General features: G+C 41.3%; 1 protein-coding gene and 1 long non-coding RNA gene across 3 annotated transcripts in view; one reads left to right on the top strand and one right to left on the bottom strand.

Moving 5' to 3' along the window:
* GRK6 (G protein-coupled receptor kinase 6) overlaps positions 1-8,404 on the top strand; it is a 31,433-nt gene extending 23,029 nt beyond the window's left edge. Inside the window, exons 13-17 of one of the 2 annotated variants that reach the window (XM_039356692.1) lie at positions 330-467; positions 563-700; positions 874-1,008; positions 2,212-2,331; positions 5,729-8,404. In XM_039356692.1, the coding sequence (XP_039212626.1) occupies positions 330-467; positions 563-700; positions 874-1,008; positions 2,212-2,331; positions 5,729-5,779 (582 nt within the window). In that variant the 3' untranslated portion in view covers positions 5,780-8,404. The remainder of the gene's footprint in view (positions 1-329; positions 468-562; positions 701-873; positions 1,009-2,211; positions 2,332-5,728) is intronic. The other variant, XM_039356693.1, reaches the window with a different exon arrangement.
* LOC120314051 lies at positions 2,340-15,315 on the bottom strand. Its single transcript, XR_005558328.1, has 3 exons — positions 15,234-15,315; positions 11,658-11,731; positions 2,340-3,220 (listed from the first exon to the last, which is right to left on the bottom strand). It is a non-coding gene; the product is annotated as an uncharacterized LOC120314051 (long non-coding RNA).
* Between the last annotated feature and the right edge of the window lie 4,900 nt (positions 15,316-20,215).

Below are 20,215 nucleotides of genomic sequence, written 5' to 3'. Positions count from 1 at the left end.
TTAAAGGCTTATAAACATTTAATAAATTACTATGTTGGGGGCCATTTTTTATTTTATGGTAAATAACGGTAAGGATGTAAAAGATAAAAAGTAATTTTGCCAGCCTGACACTGATTTCTAATCAGCCAAAATATAACATGAATTTTGGGATTAGCAAAAAGCAGGACAAAAAACAGTCCGCAAAGAATACTTTAAGTTTTATGTCAGTATTTTTTGCCCCGTAAAGTAGTTTTTAACAGTTTAAATTTGGATTAATTTTTTTCCCCTTTTAATGGAAGCTGCATAACTGTATAGAGTCTTGTGTTTGAACTTCTTGTTCTGCATTTTAGCTCTTGTGCAAAGAGCCCTTGGAACGGTTGGGCTGTCGAGGGTCTGGTGCACAAGAAGTGAAAGATCATCCTCTGTTTAAAAATCTGAATTTCAAGCGGCTGGAAGCTGGGATGCTGGACCCACCATTTAAACCTGATGTGAGTTGAAAATGTATGTGTGGTGTAGTCAAGTTTTGTGCTCTTATAATATTGTTTGTTGTTTTAAATACCCTTTTTCCATCTATTCCTTCTAGCCCCAAGCTATTTATTGCAAAGATGTCCTGGATATTGAGCAGTTTTCCACAGTCAAAGGGGTAGAGTTAGAACCAACGGACCATGACTTCTATCATAAATTTGCAACGGGAAGTGTCTCTATTCCCTGGCAAAATGAGGTAGGTGTTCTTCTGGGAAATGGTGCTTCTGAAAGCAGAACTTTTTATTTAAAAAAATGGGTTATCTGCTTTTGCCGCAAAAACTGGCACTGGTAGCTGATTTCGGATGCTGCTCTGAGAAACAAGTGGGCAGTACTATAGTAAGTTCTGAAATTTTTATTATTATTTTGTAGATGATAGATACGGAATGTTTCAAGGAGTTGAATGTATTTGGTCCAGATGGCATCATACCTCCTGACCTGGACTGGAAAGGGCAGCAGCCTCCCCTGCCCAAAAAGGGCCTACTCCAGCGTCTCTTCAGCCGACAGGTAATTCATCTGGCAGGGTTGAGTGGTACTGCCTGATGAGATCTCCCTTGAGACACATTTGTTCGGAATGGCTCTTACCATTAGATGGTTGTTCATCTCAGCTTTCCCACCACCTCCTCTATTGGAGCATCTCTAGGGCATAGTTAATTTACTGATAGAGGAGAATATTTGTAGCTCAGGGTTGAAATGAGGGGTCCTTGGTGCTCTCTGAGCCTGGTTGTTTCCTTGCAGACATTTCATTACCCAAACTAGGAAACATCAGCTAAAATTTAGTTGATTGGCAAGATCCTTAAGGTTTGAGTCCTTAATATCCAAAGCAACTTATTTTCTGAATAAACCTCAGAAATCTGTTAAGTAAGCAACAGGTTTCAGTTTGTAAACCTGGAATGAAGTTAAGTATGACTTGCAGCAAAGTACAATTATTCTAGGCTTGTTTGATATGGGTTGGTAACTAACAGTCATGTTCCTTTTAATTGTCTGATTTTGAGGTATTTTTATCATGCCTTTCAGTTGAAAGCATTTTAAGGCAATGTACAACAACTAAAAGCCAATTAAATCACAAAAATATTGTCAGATTATTACACCAAAGGGATACCGCTATTTCTTAACCATAAAATGAAACTGCTAAGAGCACTTTAGCAAATAGGATTGAAAAGATATATCTCTTAATTTTTGTTCCTGAAATTGAGCTAGAATCAATTGCATCCCTTAAAACCATTTAATATTTTAGGGGGCAGCAAGAAGAAAACTCTTTGACATGTATCTAATAAACAATATTTGCAAATTAGGTCATCTCAGGCATCTTCTGTATATACAGATAACCAAACAAATTTATAAAGAAGCAGGGTGCCCTTTAAATAGTCATTTTATAAGTTTTTAAGGCTACTTTAAAGATGAACGGACAGAAAACATTGAGCAATTATGCAGATGTTTCAATATTGGTATAATAGAGTGCTAATATTAATATTAAGTAACAGACAAAAGCCTGCATGCCACCTTTTATATAAGTTTCTGGATGCTTTTCACATGTTGCGTTAAAGAGCATAAATAATCATGCCAAATTATACCGACCCAGTAAAGGTCACAGCTGGAACATTAAATGTAATTGTGCAAACACGTCTTGCCAAAGTTATGAGTTTGCTCTTTCGGAGGGTTGCAACCTCTTTCAAAACAAGAACTCTCTGAACCAGACTTCCTCTTCAGCAGCAGAACTGGACTTTACAAACTTGCTCCTTCTTATCGAGCCCAAGCAGGATTGAAGGATATGAGCTGTTTCCTTCATACTGGTTGCCCGAGGGTGATAGAGCTAAATTCCATCAGCAGGTGGGTGATATCTCATCCCAGAATTCCATGCAATTTCTTCCCCATAGTTTCATGTAGACGTTGAATAAGGTGGGCCACATCACAATCCTGTACAAGATCACGGGAGAAAAGCTTTTATTTATTGCCTCCTGCAACCTTTCATAATCTTCTTCATTTCCCATGATATTAATCCTTTCTGCTTATTTGATTAGCAAGGAGCGGCGATGGTTAGACAAACATGTAGTAGGCTTCACTGCTGTAGATTCTCTGCTCACCTCCTTAAGCTCAAAGGATTCCAAGAAAGCAGAGAAGTAGTTGCCAGTTAATATAGTAAGTTATATTAATTTAACCCATTATTAATTCAGTTTAGTAATGGAGTCTCAGTCAGGGTGAACATTTTTTCATCTAACAAGAATGATCTAATTCTGCCGTGAAGGGAAGGTCAAATTTAGGAATGATAGGAATAAGCTATTTTCTCATTTCTATTTTCTTTCCATACAAGCAGGCTTTGATACTCTCTAAATGAGACAGAACATTTCCTAAACACCTTCAAGTGGCCATTTTGATCCATTTGCTGTTTAGGGTAAAGTCCATATTAATAACACATCCAGCATAAGCCATTATGCTGTCAGACCATCAAACAAACATAGATCAAAGGGCTTTTAACAGCACCTTTTTAAGCTAACCAATTTTATTAAAAGACATGCACTTTTGTGAGCTATAGCTTACTTCGTATAACTCTTCTTCCTTTAGAGTATCAATTCCATCCATCAGATTACTAAATCAAGAGGTGCTCTGTTGTATCACATATTCAGTGGCACTAGTTGCTGATTGACATGAAACTCTGGGTTACTCCTAACTGGACTTGGACATTTTACGGTCCTCAGGCCACATCCGGTCCTTTGGCTCTCTGTGTCCAGAAAGTAGAAATCAAATGTAAATATGTGTATGCCATGCACACAATACAACTGCATTTTTTTATTTTGAAGGCGGTTGCTATTTTTCTCCCGTTTACATATGTGTGTGCATGCACGTCTTATGCATCTTCACAGTCCTATTGGTTTGGCCCTGCACAACAGTCCCAGTTTCTCATGTGACCCCTTGGGAAAATTAATTGCCCACCCCTCCTCCTAACTGAGCAAACTTGATGGGTTTGTTAAATTACCAAGACAAAGTAATCTGAGTTGGTCCAGCATCAACACCCAAAGGTGTTCCATGTTGCTTTAGAATTTGAAACAATTGGGCAGCAAGTCATAAGGGGGATCACTGTCACCTCATGTATCAAAATTAGCAGACTGTTGAATGGTTCATCTGACTAGACATTTAGCATTCCCACACATTCCTGTTTTTCCTCCCAGTTCTACTTGGTAGACAGAGGAAGGTCAAATACTTATCCATTTTCTATTGGTCAGATCTCTGGGATGTATATTAGATCTGTTTTCTTCATCGAAAATCAAATCTTGGGTGAGTGATGACTTCCCAGTAACTGATCAGGAGCCTAAATGCAGTAAGGCTATCATAGCTGAATTAAAAAAATCTGGACCACAACTAGTTGGCTGCTAATAGCAATTCTTAATGGAGGTTTTCTGGTCATCCAGAGTTTTGCATCTCAAATACAGTAATTCTGTGTTAAGGTCACGTGTACCACTTTGTAGTTATCTCAGTTTCCTTCCTGAAGTAGCGGTCTGTATGGAGGAATGAGTTTTAAAGCCTACCATCTGTTCTGTGCTATGATGGTAATCACTTGTGAAGTCATTTCCACGAAGGTCCATTTAATGCAGGGGTTCTCAACCTTGGCAACTTTAAGACTTGTGGACTTCAACTCCCAGAATTCCTCAGCCAGCTTTGCTTTGCTGGCTGAGGAATTCTGGGAGTTGAAGTCCACAAGTCTTAAAGTTGCCAAGGTTGAGAACCCCTGATTTAATGTAAGCTTTCCATTTGCTCCTGAATGTGTGGGTATGTCCACAACCAAATGCTTTTAAAGCTCTTCCTGAGACAGTAGCGTAGAAGTAAGGAAGTCCCTCTTTGCAAGGAACAAACCTCCTGGCCCAGCCAGCAGCATCATGTTTTATAGCCCTATCTTCAAAGGATGATGAGTCTGAGGCTGCTGAAGTGCCTCTTAAGAAATGAGACACAACGCTGTGCCTTCTCAAAGGCCTATTGTCCATACTGGGCCAGAATTTCTGCGTCCCGTTGGGAAAACTCCAAGCTGACAGAAGCAGGAGAGCTCGGGACACTTGAAAGTCCCATTGTCCCATTGTTTTCTCCCAAGGTTGTTCCTTCTCTCCCGCCTGGCTTCACGATTTAAAAATAGAGCATTTTCCACAGCACCCACAGCTACCATGTAGTTTAAGAACAATGCCGTGTCCTTTCTTTTAATTATTTATTTTACTTTGCATGTAGTAAACAAGGGCACTTTTGAATTGGCCTCGACGTTTCTGTGGGAAGTTGCTGCTTTGCAGTAAAACTCAGTAGCCTGCTCCAGTGGCTCTGTTTGATTGGCGGAGCAGGGATCCCTGGTTGGGCCTCTCACAGCAAGTTTGCTTTTTTTTTTCCAGAGGTGAGGAACCTCTTCTCTCCCAGCTGTTCCAGACTCCACTGCAGGCATGACAAGACAAGGGAAAGGAATGTGGACTCTAACCCTTTCCGTTCCTTCCTACCCCCCCTCCCCCCCCCCCCGCCCTTCCGGAAATGCTGCTTCTCTGCATCAATAATCCCTCAAGTCACTAATTCTACTTCCTGCAAAACACCAAGAATGCTTTATCTTGATTGTTTGGTATGGATTTGGAGGGGGAACTCAATTTATTATGGCTCCCATATCTATGTAGTCCCATTACTAGGAAATGAAAGGGTTTTTTTCTTCTTTCAACTCGTACCAAAGGTCCTGAGGGCTTTCTAAGATCTTGCTAACATTTTGGATCCTTGCAACTTTCCGCACTTAGGTTCCTGGGTTAATTGCCTTAGTCCGAGGGAATAAGTGGTTCATGGTTCTGTGTGGCACATCTTCCAGCTGCAATTTTACTGAGCTGAGTTACATTCCGATCTTTGGGCTGGGCTCACTAATACAAAGTGATATTTGTTTTGTTCATGGCCGCTAATGGCATTTACGTTTTCCCTAATCCATAAGTAAAGCGTTACCGGTCCATGGGAAATGCACAGAGTGGCCGGAAAGAAATGTAATGGAAGGTCCAATGAGTTTTGGCTTCCGGAGAGTGTTACTTGTATTCTAAAAGCAATACTTTTGGCAGCCTTGCTTTAAATGGGGCTGGGCCAAAAAGCATATTTCTGAGTAATGGCGTTTCTCTGTGGGGAGTGGGAATAAAATCCTGTGGCCACCTGCTTGTTGAATAACTGGACTCACTCTATGCTTGCTGTGTGCTCTCTGTTTCCCCTTTCCCTCCCTCCCTCCATTCTCCAGGACTGTTGCGGGAATTGCAGTGAAAGTGAAGAGGAACCAACTCGCTTATGAGCTGATCCAGAAAAGAAGGCACTCGCTCACAGTCAAACACATGCCCACCACCAGCGTGTGTGTGTGTGTGTGTGCAACTTGTTGTTTCAGGATGGCAGCAGATTCCCACCCCAGAGGGGAAGTGTTCGTAGACCAGGCAGAAGAGGAACCTCTTCTGCAGAAACCTTCAGTGTACTGCAAGAGAGCCGTCTTGCTTGCTACTCCTCTTCCATGATGAGAGAGCGATGATGGCAGGAGTGAATACGGAATATCCCAGGGCTGGCCCTGACCCCAATTTTTGACTTGCTCATCTCCTGGTGTTTTTTTTTTTAATATATTTATATTACTGTAAATGTGAATGTATGTATAAAGCATATGTACATTCTTAATGGTTGGGCAAAGGGTCCTTCTGGTGTTTCTCTCTGCACTTCCCTCTCTAGCCCATCATCACCGCTTCATCATAGTGAAGAGCCTGCACCGGCCTTCCGCTGGATACGATGATGGAAGATGCTAAGTGTGGCAGGGAAAACGAGAGAGCTGCCATTGCTGGTGTATCTGATCTGCAAGGACAACTGGAGGGTTCTGTCTCTGCACATCTCTTCTTCTCTCTTAGCCAACCCTCCACTATTGTAAGCTGTTGAGTTGGTGTGTAATCCCAAGGCACTGTAGAAATGATGGCAAATTTTACGTTTCCCTTTGAATTTGCAGATACGTCTATCGTTTAGGCAGCAACCATCAATTTTTCTTGGATGACAATCTCTGATTTTTACCTTGGGAACTTGGCTTAATGAGAATAACAAATTTTAGAATATCCAGTATAGTTCCAATACTAGTGGCATTACACTGGTTTCTAGCTTTATTTCTGTTGTGAAACTCCAATAGGGATTGATATAACCAAACAGAGTACGACCTCTTCCCAGCCTTCATGGAAAACTAAGCCCACTTTTTTTCTTCTTCTTCTTTCTCCTTCCCTTTCTTGTAGCACATTGTCCTCTTTCCTTTCCAGAAAAGAAATGATCCCATTACTTTTAGTCCTGGTTGATTTGCAAATTGCCAACTGTACTCATGATAGCAAATGCATATTCCCTAGCCTAGAAGCTTGAGCAAAGAGCCAAGCTATCTTGAAGTGGGTGGTTTCAGATCAGATCTTTTGAAATCTTCATCTGCTTTGCAAAGCAGTTAGAAGTCTTTAATTTTTGGAGCAACATTGCTGAAGTTAATCATGTTCACTTGCACAACTTCCTCATTCAAACTAGCAGTTCCCAGACTGCTGTTAGGCTTGCAATTGATTAAGGGACAAATGCAGCTTTGGAGGACCAATTAATTTGCCCTTTGGCCAAGAGCACAGTAAAAACAAAACATGTTGGGAGATCCAAAGACAGGTGCCCTGGAGTTCATGTAACCTGACCCAAAGTCCTGACCTGCTTTCCATATGGAATCTCGTATGTGGTCTTCCATGACTTGGAGCCCTGGGCCCACCCAGAGCTGCACTTGTGCCTTCACGATGCTCTCCTGAGCAGGCCTCTCTCAGTCCTGCTTAATGCTGGGATTAAAGTTTCTAGTCTTCTCTTGACCCCTGTCCAGAGTGCAAATCTTTCGTCTCCCCACAGTTATTTCCAGCCTCGTGCTGTACTTGTGCAGCTGCTGTCTTGTTTTGGGACAGGTAATTCCATTTCATCGTTCACTTGTGGTACCTCACAGTAGTATTGTGTTCTACTGGCAATACGGAAACTATTCTTACTGTGTTAATTGTTAAGTACTGACTCGTCATTGCTGTGGTACAGAAGAAGATGGCGTGAATACATCAATAGGTGCTGAAAAATCTCCGGTCAATGCACTCTAAGAATGTGAACATCAACCACCCTGCCTTTCAGTTATAAAGAGCAGCCACCCTGCACAAACTTTCTGTGTGTCTGAATGCTTTGGTGACTGCCTTTTACCCTTGGCCACCCTCTCCACTTGTTAATGCCTCTAAGAGACTGCTCTTCACAGTCTAGTATATGGGTAGGCAACCTTGGCTCTTTTATGACTCATGGACTTCAACTCCCAGCTATGCTGACTCAGGAATTCTGGGAGTTGAAGTCCACGAATCATAAAAGAGCCAAGGTTGCCTACCCCTGGCTAGTATATCTGCTGTCTTAGTTTTTTTTCCCCCTTGGAATTTCTAGCAGAACATCGTATGCCACTTCAGACCTCTTCAACACGCATGTCTATGCATTTTGTCTTTCTTTTACTATTTCCTTTCACTTGATCCTTCTTTCAAAATTCATTCTGGTCATCTGAAATTATTTTTTTAAGAAAATGGTTGAGAATATTCTATATGGATTTAAATGACTAAGCCTCAAGCAATATTTTAAGTCAGAGAGTAAGGTTAAAAATAGAAAAGTATGCTGCAACCACGCTTGCACAGACATTACAGGAACAAGGTTGCAGATCTATTACAGGGAATCCCAATATTTAAATTTCTGTGTATTGCACAATTAGTAATGTTGTTTATAATTTTATCATTTCAATTGTGGTCGTTTTTGAATTTTTTTAAAATGTGATTTCTTAAATGTACATATTGTAAAAACATTAATGAAAGAAAGAGTTTCTCAAGTGTGAGATTACTTTGATTTAATAAAACTACTCTATGTTGCTAAGAAGGAAATTTCATCTTTCTATTTAATTAAATCTGGGAGTATGAATTACTTTCTATTACTGTTTTGTTTTAAATAATGTTCCATCAGGACTAGATGTGATTCCGATGTACAAGATTTATTTGACCACAGGTCTAAGAGTAAAAAGCAAAGGCAGAGCAGCCTAGCTCTAATATCAGTTTTGTATTCTAGTTTCCAATACAAGCTGGGGAAAAAATTAATCAAATCTGGAATTGGGGAATAACCTGAGGTATGAGGGTTCTTCCTGAGAACAAGGACTTGGCTGCTTCCAAAGTATTCACTAACCAGGATTGTCTGCTCCAAGTGGCAATGGTTCCTCGGGGTCTGTCAGCTTTTACTAACATTTCTTCTTTAAGAACAGCTTCAAAATACTGAATCTGGCATCCAGAGGTGTCCACAAGGTATGGTCAAAAATGTCAAGGTGGCATCCACAATAGTTAATGAAAGCATTGCATGTTTGTTAGTCAAGGTTTTTTATTTTTTTAACCACACCCCTGTGGACATTCCTGCTAGAGCAGTGGTTCTCAATCTTTTTAATGCCGCGACCCCCAACCGGTTGTAAGTCGAGGACTACTCAACCGGTCGTTAAGTCAAGGACTACTCAACTGGTGTAGCACCGTTTGCAGACTCAGGCTTTTGGCGGGCTCAGCAGGGCAGAGACAGCCTGGACAATTCCTATTGGCTTTTGAAAGCCAATAGAATTAGACTCTATTCAAGAGAGTCTATTCTGTTGGCTTTCAAAAGCCAATAGAATAAAAGGGAGTAGCACAGCTAAGGAAAAGGGGGGGGGGAATGGCGGACTGCATTGTTTGGCGACCCCCGTGAAATGGTCATTCGACCCCAAATGGGGTCCCGACCCACAGGTTGAGAACCACTGTGCTAGAGTATCTTGTATGTATCTTGTACCAACAGCCTAGTATAGAGCAGTGATGGCGAACCTTTTAGAGACCGAGTGCCCCAAAACCACCCCGCCCACCCCTGCTCCGTCCCCCACCCCACTCACTCCACCTCTGACCCATCTGCCCCGCCCCCACCCCACTCTCAGGGCCACCCACCGCCTCCACGGCCCACTGCAGATCACCCAGGCAGCCTGCGCACCATGGCTGCCACACCGTCCGCCTGCGCCCTGCAGCATCTCAGCATGATGGGGAACGAGGGTGGAGTCTTGTCCCTGTTGCCTGGCAGCCATGTCCTTGGCTGTGCTGCTCTGCACAGGCGCGCCCGGGGGTGACTCTCCTTTGGAGGGGGCTGCTGTGAGGAGGGGGCCACAGGGGGAGGCGGGGCTGGGGCTATGGCACACATGCCCACAGAGAGAGCTCTGAGTGCCACCTCTGGCACGTATGCCATAGGTTCGCCATCACTGGTATAGAGCCTCTAATCTGATAGCCCCTCCAATTAGACTTTCAACTAGGTATTTGGTTTTTATTTGATTTAATTTAAGATTAGAACTATAATTAACGTGCTAGAGATCTGTCTTTTCCTTGTATCTGTTTTCAGGCTCATGCCCTGCCAAGCTATAGTAGAAGCCAGATGCTCTAAAATTAGGAACAGTTTTACATTTTGTGCTCATTTCTTTTTTTTCTGCATGATTGCTAAAACTCTGGTTTCATTTGAATAGTCTCTCTCTCTCTCTCTCTCTCTCTCTCTCTCTCTCTCTCTCTCTCTCTCTCTCCTTTTTGAGGGTTTACATTCTTTTTCTCCTTTCTTTTTAACCTAATTTGTAGCTGTCCGTTTGTTTGCTTTCCCTGATGCTGCTTAAAATTGTATCTTTAGATTCTCCTTTGTAATAACAACCTGCTTTATCCTGGGTATCAGCACTTTTATGGAATCTTTACTCTTTTTCTGACAATTGCCGTCTAATCCAGAGATCCCCAACCTTTTGGGCACCAGGGACCAGTTCCGTGGAGAGAGGTTTTTCCATGGACCAGAGAGTGTGTGGTTTTGTGTGCTGCCTGCATCTTGCAGATGGGGCTTTGCTTTTTGTGTGGCCTGGTTGCTGGCATGCCGTGGCCCAGTACTGGTCCACAGACCGGGGTTGGGGACCCCTGGTCTAATCCCTGTGTTTTTGTGTCTACATAGCAGCAATGAACAGGTGCATAAAGAAAATTATAAAACCGTGAAGATATGCACTATATAAAACATACATCTGCAGAAAGAAATTAGAACATGCTATTGTCTATTTCCTTCAAGAGTGATTGTTTCTGGAACTGTTTTGTTCTATCTTGTCCACTCCATCTTCCCTTGAGCAAAATTCCATGAATATAAAAGGACCTCCTCAAAGATCCTATTGTGGATGCATTCATAAGATGAACGGTTGCAAGCATGATTTATGAAAATACTTGGAAAGTATTTGTTGGAATGGCATCTCTCTCTCCTAAATTGTTTGGAGATTTAAGTACATTACGAATCATGCATGCTCTTCAGATCAACTTCAGAGTTTGTCTATGGAGATCCTCAATTATACAAGTCATGGTTGTCCCAGAACTGAAGAAGTTTCTTGGATGAGAAGTGAAATATTTTCAAGGAAAATACCAAGAAAGTCCAGTTGCCTTTTGAAAAGCGCCTTTGGGACAACTTCATAGTTTCTAATTCAGCTTTGTATCTTTGAATGTCATACCTTCATCTTAGCTATGAAATAAGATTCACTGAAGACAGAAGAAATTGGTTATTCATTTTGCTGGAATTATCCATGTCCTATATCAGTGATGGCGAACCTTTTAGAGACCGAGTGCCCAAACTGCAACCCAAAACCCACTTATGCATCATCGGGTGCTGGGTGGGTGTGGCCCATTGGGTGGGTGTGGCTGTGGTGGTAACAGCAGACTGGGTGGGACTAAAAAGTTCAATCAATCAATTCCAACTTCGCAAGATCTTTTTTTTTCCCACGAGAAGTTGAAATTGATTGATTGAATTTTTTTTTGTACATGGTGGTGGAGGCCTAAAGCGAAAAGGTTTTATAAAACCCAGCTGAAGGCCTAGGACTGGGGCGACGGCGCGCATGCCCACAGAGAGGGCTCTGAGTGCCGCCTCTGGCACCCATGCCATAGGTTTGCCACCACTGTCCTATATATCAGGTATTGCCTTAGTTTTACAATTGTTTATAAAACAATCTTGGATTTCTGTTGGAAAAACAGCAGTCTTGGAAAGACTTCAGATTCTTCAGATGTTCTTTTTTAATACAAACCAAAGTTCCATCAACAGAATACATCTGGACAACCTATTCTTGGAATTAGACTTACCTAATCACACAGTCCTTTAAATCAAGTCCATTCCTAGTTAGAGCAAGTGTTTTCCATTTCACCAATCCTATTTGCTGAAGACAAAAAAATGTTATTTTTTTTAGCTGTTAAACAATCATCAAGTGAAGAACACTTATTGAGCCACAGCAAATCATAAACTCCAGACTCTTTTCTGCCCACTTCAGCTGTAATACTTTTGTGTTTTTCATAAAACCAAAGCCATAATCTGACCTTGGCCAATGGACTCTTCTGCATTTTCCCTAATAACATAACAAATGACATTACGTAACTGAGATTTTCTGATCTCTTTTAAAAACGTTAACTAGAAAGGATCTTATTAGTGTTTGGATGGAGAGTATCAGGAAATCCAAAGGCTGTATTTCTGACTAGTAACTCAAGAAGGCAATGACAAACCATCTTTGTATTATTGTCAGGTCCCCAAATCCTTATTATCTCCTTATCTCCCATATATATTCTTATGCTTTGCTTTGGGGCCTGCCATTTAGTTGGGGGGGAGAGGGAATATTTACTTTCGCTTGGGATAATTTTCGCTTTCTGCCTTTCTCCTTCCACCTCTATCCATTTGACAAAGGAATGTGTCTCCCTTATCAGGGAGATGGTTACAGAGAAAGGAAACTGGAGAAGACCTTGAGATGCGCACCAGCTGTGCCAGTTATCCAAACATCGCTGCCCCCTGTGGATTGGCAGGATTTCAAATGGACATTACGGCTCTGGTGGGAGGAGGAATATTGCTGGTTTAATTATACCGTTTAAGCGGGATTGTCCCCAGATCATGCCTTGACTTCCCTACTGTCACTAACCCCTAATAAAAGTTTCCCTTTGGGACAATGCCTGTTTCAAGAGTTCTGCTTTCTTGGGTGGTTAGCTGAGGTGGGTCCTTACAATTATCGTCAAGAAAACTATTGGCCCCTTTTCTTGAAGCAAAGAGTCGAATTCAACTCCAAACAGCTTTTTCCTTGATGACTGAACTAATTCTATTCTTATTGTACAGAATTAAATTCTATTTCTTACACAGATGAATTATTAAGGGAATAGAATAGTTTTGTTGGCAGAAAGTGGGTATCTTGAAAGTATTGTCAGTATACTACATGTACTTCTGAACCAGTGAAAGAGAGGCAATATTTTCTTTATTCATGCAAGCCCAGCTCTATTTTAATCACTTTATGTCACTTTTGTTCCAAATGACTTGCAACTTGCAAGGTATTCTCTAGCTTCACTTGCATAGTATTATTGCATGAGCTTGCTGGGGTAAACTCAGCTTTGGTTGTACTGTGGCATACTAGCCAAAATATTTCAGAACAGATCAAAACGATCCTTCCTGTTGGCAGGAAATGCTGCACGGAGCAGGGATGTGATAAGGCTGTTAATCTAATTTACATCTTTTCTACATTGATAAAAAGTGTTACATAAAAGTCTCAGTTGACTATAGGTAATGGTGTTCAATACCCCTGGTGATGACCAGGCATATAGAAGATTGTGAGTTATAAGAGGAACAAAAGGCAAAGGCCATAAGAATGAATAAAAAAATGTGTTATGGTTCTGAGAAAAAAATATGATGAAGGAAATAACAAATCTAAATGAAAATGTAGCCTGGTCATGTAGTACAGTGTTTTGAATGAGAGGGCTAAAATATGTGTGAGAAAGTATAAAGTAGAAAAGGATAGGCTGTGATAACTGCAGGCTACACTCCAGTGAAGGGGGATAATGAGCGACTCAGAGATGAATGTAGGGAAAATTATGGACATTCTGAATTAATACACTTCAGGGGGAAATCATTCTGTTGTGACATGAGAGTGGACAGATGAGAAAAAGATGAAAAAATAGAGAAAGCATAACGGTGCCATTCTGAGATCCAAGACTGAGTAAGAATGGTGGTTAACGAATATCTGCTTAGAAAAAAAAAAAGGTCTGTTTCAAATATGTGATTTAAACATAAGTCTAGCAAAGGAATCCTTATAAATTGTAAAGCATTTGAAGCTCAATGATTGACCAAGCAGATTTAGCAGAGGAATTCAACTAGAGCAGGGGTTCTCAACCTTGGCAACTTTAAGACTTGTGGACTTCAACTCCCAGAATTCCTCAGCTGAGGAATTCTGGGAGTTGAAGTCCACAAGTCTTAAAGTTGCCAAGGTTGAGAACCCCTGAACTAGACAGAGAAAAGATACAGAGGGAAGAGCTAAGGAGAGAAAGAGACTACTGGCTGACTGATGGCTGCTGCTTCCTGAGTGCTGCTGATTGCCCATTGTGTGTAATTAGAGCCTTGCTTCCTATTGATCTAGTTGAGCCATTTTCAGGGACATACTCCATGAAGAAGATGGCTGCCCAGAGATCAATCTCACTAAATAAACAAACAAAAGGGAAAAAAAATAGGAATATGACAGGGGAATACTTTATTATTGTTCTTGGTTGTTCATCAGATGATCAGCAAGATGGATAGGACAGCTCTCGTGATTTACAGGGATTTGCTGTATCTGTTTTCTTCCCTGAACACAACACAAGAACTGTATCTGCAGATAGAGAGCTTTCTTGGAAGAGAAAGTGAAGAGGCTAGACACCAAATAACCTAACTTTCAGGATTTGGGAGAGGTGAGGAATTTTTGAATCAGATGCAAGAGGTGCTTGGGGAGGGGAAAAAAAGCAATTTCTGAGAAGATAAAGCCAGACAGATGAGATGGAGCAGTGAGACACAAAAGGCTCACATCTGTCAAGCAAACTTCCTATACTTGGGACTTTGATAACAGACTTCTGAGCCCCACTATTAATGTTTCAGAAACAACAGCTGCCCATGTCCAGGAACTGAAGAAGAGGAGTCTGCGGGTCATCCAAAGGGAAGGATGCCTGCTTCTGTCTCAAAGGAGAAGCAACAAGCAACAGTAGTTGGAGATTCTGTACTTTCGTGCTAGCAGTTCTAAAATATAGTTTATAGTCCAGGGGTAGTCAACCTTGGCTCTTTTATGACTCGTGGACTTGAATGTTCTTGATTGGTTGATTCAAAACCACAGACATCTTTTCCTGTTAGTCCTTTGTGGGAGCTAGCAGAAATGTATAGCCGTTTCAAAAGGATTGATGTATACCTTCAATTCCTCTCTGTCTTGACCCCAAAATATATAGGAAGTCTGCACCAGAAATGTGGGGTGGAGAGATATAGAGATGTAATTACTAGTTTTGATAGCAGGAGCTCCATAGGTTTTTCTGCTGTCAGTTCCCTGATCCCTGGCAGTGTTTGCTCTGTAGGAATATCTGCTGCTCCTTCCTCTCCCAGAACAAAAGGGATGGGGGAAGGAAGAGACCCATTCCTCCCTTTGCTCCCCACTTATTTTATTGCCATGGGAAGAAGCAGAGAAGCAGGCCTTCCGCTATCAGTTCTCCAGAGTAATCACTGTGAGACTGAGAAATGGAAGCTAAGGAGCCATTCTCCTCAAACTTCTCCCACCCTCTTTATCTTGATACCCCTGGATGGCAGGCAAAGCTGAGAGAGAAAAGAAGCAGAAGTTGGAGGTCTGTATCAAAAAGAGCCACTTCCTGCCACAGAACAACAGCTGAAGAGTTGCTTACCTCTGCCTGCTTCTGTTCCCACAGGGAGAGGAAAGGGGGATGGAAGCCACTCTGCAGCTGGCAGTCTCACAGGAAAGCTGCGGTACACGTTGCAATTTCTGCTGACGGCCTGCATCAGCGACACTGCAACGGCTTCATTGCAAGGGTGCCAATGGCAGCTGTCCAGTTGGCAATGCTGAAGTGAAGCTGCCCGTTCCTTGGGATTTAGATGCTGCAGGGCCAAAGCTGCAGGGGGACATTGTACAGGTAGCACCGGTAGTCCTCAACTTAACAACAGTTCACTTAGTGACCGTTCAAAGTTACAACGGCAATGGAAAAAGTGATTTATGACCATTTTTCACACTTACAACTGTTATAGGTCAGGTGTTTTACATTCAGATGCTTGACAACTGACTCACATTTATGACTGTTGCAGTCTCCTGGGATCGTGTGATCCCTTTTGCAACCTTCTGGCAAGCAAAGTCAATGGAGAAGCCAGATTCACTTAACGACCGTGTCACTAATTTAACCACTGCAGCGATTCACTGAACAAATGTGGCAAGAAAAGTCGTAAAATGGGGCAAAACTCAGCAACATAAATTTTGGGCTCAATTCTGGTCGTACACTGAGGACTACCTGTATATATTTATCTAGGATGCTGCTGAGGCTTCAGTGTTTGGAAGAACTGGCATCCAAGAGACCCATCTCCTTCCATCTCCCCATGCTCCTCCTGTCACTAAGGGTTGCCAAGAGAAGTGGAAGCAATGGCTTTTCAGCTTGGGGAATAGCCCCGGCTCTCTTGTTGCCAAAAAGTGAATGAAAATCAGTGGCCAGAAACTGAAGTGGAAATCCACCCACAATAACCTTGGATGGCTAAAAGGAGCAAGACAGATTTGCTTTGGAACAGTTCATCCCAGACAGAGTGTCTGGCATGACATGATTGTGCTGGAAGGAGCTGAAAGAACTGAAAGAACATTACTTGGAGCAGAGCAAGGGAAGACGAGGACAGGCTACTTTCTGGTGGTCTGAGGTGGGTTAAAAATGACATTGCAGAATTATGCCCTTGAGAAACAGTTAATGGAGCATTTTCACCCTGGTGTGAACACCAAATTTGAAGGAACCTTTAGAGGTACAGCACAGAATAGAATTCTTTATTGGCCAAATGTGATTGGACGCACAAGGAATTTGTCTCTGATGCATAAGTTCTCGGTGTACATACAAGCAACAAGTGATAAATCATCATAATCATAAAATACAATCGTCATAAAACATAAGATACAAACTCGGTGATAGTTATACAGTAGGATACTAAATAAGCAAACAGCAGCAGCAATCTGTTGGCTGGAGACCCCTTCAAGAGAAGATCTTTCTAGGTCTGGATCAGAGAGAAAGTCTCACAAGACCATTCAAGCCCACTGAAAAATACCCCTTTCAACAGATCCACCTGGGAATAAATGATCTATCCTTGAAGACACCGCTAGGTGCTGAGAAGCAGCGAGTAAGAGGATGGAGGCCCTGCAGGCCAAGTGTCCTTTCCTTCACTTTTTTCTTATCAAGGAACATACAGTAGTCCAGAAAAATAGAGAGTACTGAAACTGAGTAGTTGGCCAAGCAGATGGTGCTAATGGGACTCTTAGCAAAATAGGCTATGCTGTGTATTGCATGAGAAGTAGGAAGAACGTATTTGGAAATCACCTTGCAAGGCTTATCTGGAGAGCTTTAAACTGAAGTTGGGAGGTGGAAGGAAGAAAGCCAAAAAATAATGGGAGACCAACTGCTGAGAACAGGACTGAGAGGACGACACAGGAGTCCATGGAGATTCTCAGTCGTCCAAGTCATGGTTGTCCCAAAGGTAGTCCAGTTGCCTCTTGGAAAAGCACCTTCGGGAGGACACAGAAGGTTACGGCACCTGATAATGTCTTTATACCAGCGCATGTAGCAAGGAGAATAACGCCTCTCACCACCAAAGCCCTGCTATGCTGCTGTCTCCTTGTGGCAGGGTATGAGCTGGGAGAGATGATCAAAGGAGAGCAGGAGCTTATGACAAATACATGTATTCTCAGCAGGTCACTCAAGGCACTGAAGGTCAGTCATCTCAGCTGCCCACCTAAAGCAAACAGGCACCTAACTTTGGCAGCAGTAATATAGGAAAATCCTGGAGATGGATGATCACTTTAGGGACAACAACAAAAACATAATTTCATATTGCCGTGTCAGAATTTAATATATTTATTTGATTTCATCTCAGCAAACAACCCTGGGTGGCTACAGAAATCAAATAAATTAATTAAATAACTTTATGGCGGCTTTAATGGTAAACCACTTCTATATTTTACTAAGAAGAGCACATGGATAGAAAATATAAATAAAATAATATTATTTTTTATATTGAATAAATAATGATATAGTGCTGGATGATGGTTCCCCTCGGGTCAGGTGGTATTCAATATACTATTGAGTAAGAGCTGAAAATCCTTTGTAGAGCTAATGGAATGTTTGTGACCTGCCGAGGATAAAGCCTTTTTGATGGATAATTTTTGATGTTGCCATGCAGGGGAAAAATCCAAAGCTGCAGTTACAGTGGGAACATGGGAAGTAAGAAGCATGAATGTAGAAAAGCTCAATACAGTGAAAAATGAAATGAAACAACTGCGGGCTAACATCTTAGGAATCAGAAAATTGAGATGGACTGGGATTGGGCATTTTTAGTCAGAACATCATACTGTTTTTACCACTCAGAACATTAAAAAAAGAAGAAAGAATGGCATTGTTTTATAATCAGGAAGAATATAGCAAAGACAGTCCTTGATTACAGTGCAGACAATGATAAGATATTGTCATTTTCCACTATGGGCACACTGGCTCACATTAAAATGAAATTCTGTTGCCTGCTTTCAAAAGAAAGTATGCATCTACCCATACACATACACAACATACATATACATATGCTATATACATACATACATATGCATACACACACACATACACTCCCATACTAAATATATAAATATAAATATTAATCATTTTGAATACATAGCAGAAAGAGAAAACTTGAGAGTTCACAAGGTTGATGCTATATGGAACAAAACTGTGACTGAATCTGGATGTTCTGCTTCAAATAACACAAGCCTCCTCCCAGAAGGTAACAAAGAAAACAGGTTGTGAAGAGGATGTGTAGTGTCCCAGACAATCCTGTGGACCCTGCTCAAGCAATGCTAATGTGCCATGTCATGGATAGAAGGAAGTGAACTACCAATAATCTTTTCTGCCATCCTCATCACTCTCTGCCTTCCTATCCAAAACAGTGATGCTTCCAAACCAGGTAGTAACGCAATATGACAGGATGCTATTGATTGTCCCTCTGTAGAAAGTGGTCAGGACAGGGGAAGGAAGATGTACTTTTCTCATGCGACGCAGAAAATGCAGGTGCTGCTTGTGCCCACTTCATCAATGATTTTATGATATCAACTAGATTTCATGTACAACCCTTTAATATGGCAATTATTTAAGTTTATGCTCCAACCACTAATACAGAAGATGAAATTGACAAGTTATATAGCCAAGTTCAATATGAAATTGAAACAATGTGCCAAGAAGATGTGCTGCTGGTGGCTGGAGACTAGACTGCCAATCTTAGAAATACCAAGGAAAACATGGCTTGATTATAGGGCCCAAGAAGCAGAAATGAAACAAGAGAGTGACTTATCAATTCCTACAAACCCAATGATGTTGTCATTGCTGACACTGTCCTCCACAAGCAAAATTCCAACTATATACATAGCCTTCACCAGATAGAGCGCACAGAAATCAAATTATTGGTGCAAAAGGTAGAAAAGCTCAATTAGAACAGAAAAGGCATGGCCAGGGCTGACAGTGGAATGGATCGTGAACTCTTCATATGCAAGTCAAGCAAAGGCAAAAGAACTAATCCAATCAATTTCCAAGATATGATATTGAGCACATACTCACCATTTTCAAAGGAGAACATAAAGGAGAAATTACTTAGAAATTCTGAATTTCATTGACAAAGAACCAGAAAAATTGTGGAATTAAATCAAAATTGTTCAAGATGAATGTCAAAAGAGACTGCCAAAGAAACAGAAGAAAGCAAACTGTATCTCAGAACAGATGGTGGAAGTTGCTAAGAAGAGAAGAGTAGCCGAAGCCAAGAAAGACATTACCAAATTAGTAGATTACATGGATTGATGGGATATCTTCAGAAGTATGGCAAGCAACAGAAGAATTAGTAAAAGTTCTAACCAAACTGTGCCAGCACATGTGGAGAACAGAGTGGCCCAGAAGACCTGGTTTTGCTAACGAGCTTGGGGTCCTGAGAATATGCTTGAGTCTATAACAGGGGTAGGCAACCTTGGCTCTTTTATGACTTGTAGACTTCAACTCCCAGAATTCCTGAGCCAGCATGGCTGACTCAGGTATTCTGGGAGTTGAAGTCCATAAGTCATAAAAGAGACAAGGTTGCCTACCTCTTGTCTATAATATGGCTGTGCTAATTGTTGTTGCTTGCTATATATCTTACTTATTACTTTTTATCATTGTTTTTATCTTGTTTTCATAATTGTTAGCTACCCAAAGTCATGTATTTTACATGGGCAGACCCAGAATTTGAATAAAAATAGTAAATGGATAAGATAAATCTGTTTAGATACAAATACCAAAGAAAGGTGACTTACGAGAAGGTCTAAACTATCCTAATTTTTACTTGCTAGCAAAATAATGCTTATAATCTACCAATGCAAATTAAAGCCCTACATGGAATGAGTGATGCCAGATGTTCAAGCTGGTTTTTAAAAAGCTAAGAAACAAGAAACCATATGAATGCATCCTGGATAATTTAGAAGACAAAAAAAATACCCTCCAAAATGTAAATATGTGCTTCATTGATTATAGAAAGATTGTTGGCCATGTCAAGTTGTGTAACATCCTTAGGAAAATTGGAATCCCAAAATATATCTTGTCCTTCTATGAAATCTCTACACAGGACA

Source organism: Crotalus tigris, unplaced genomic scaffold, assembly GCF_016545835.1.
Source record: "Crotalus tigris isolate CLP2741 ecotype Arizona unplaced genomic scaffold, ASM1654583v1 scf7180000018829.1913635, whole genome shotgun sequence".
NCBI classification, from domain to species: Eukaryota; Metazoa; Chordata; class Lepidosauria; order Squamata; family Viperidae; genus Crotalus; species Crotalus tigris.
Note: the sequence above shows the minus strand (reverse complement) of the source record. Positions and strands in the feature narration are given on the sequence as shown.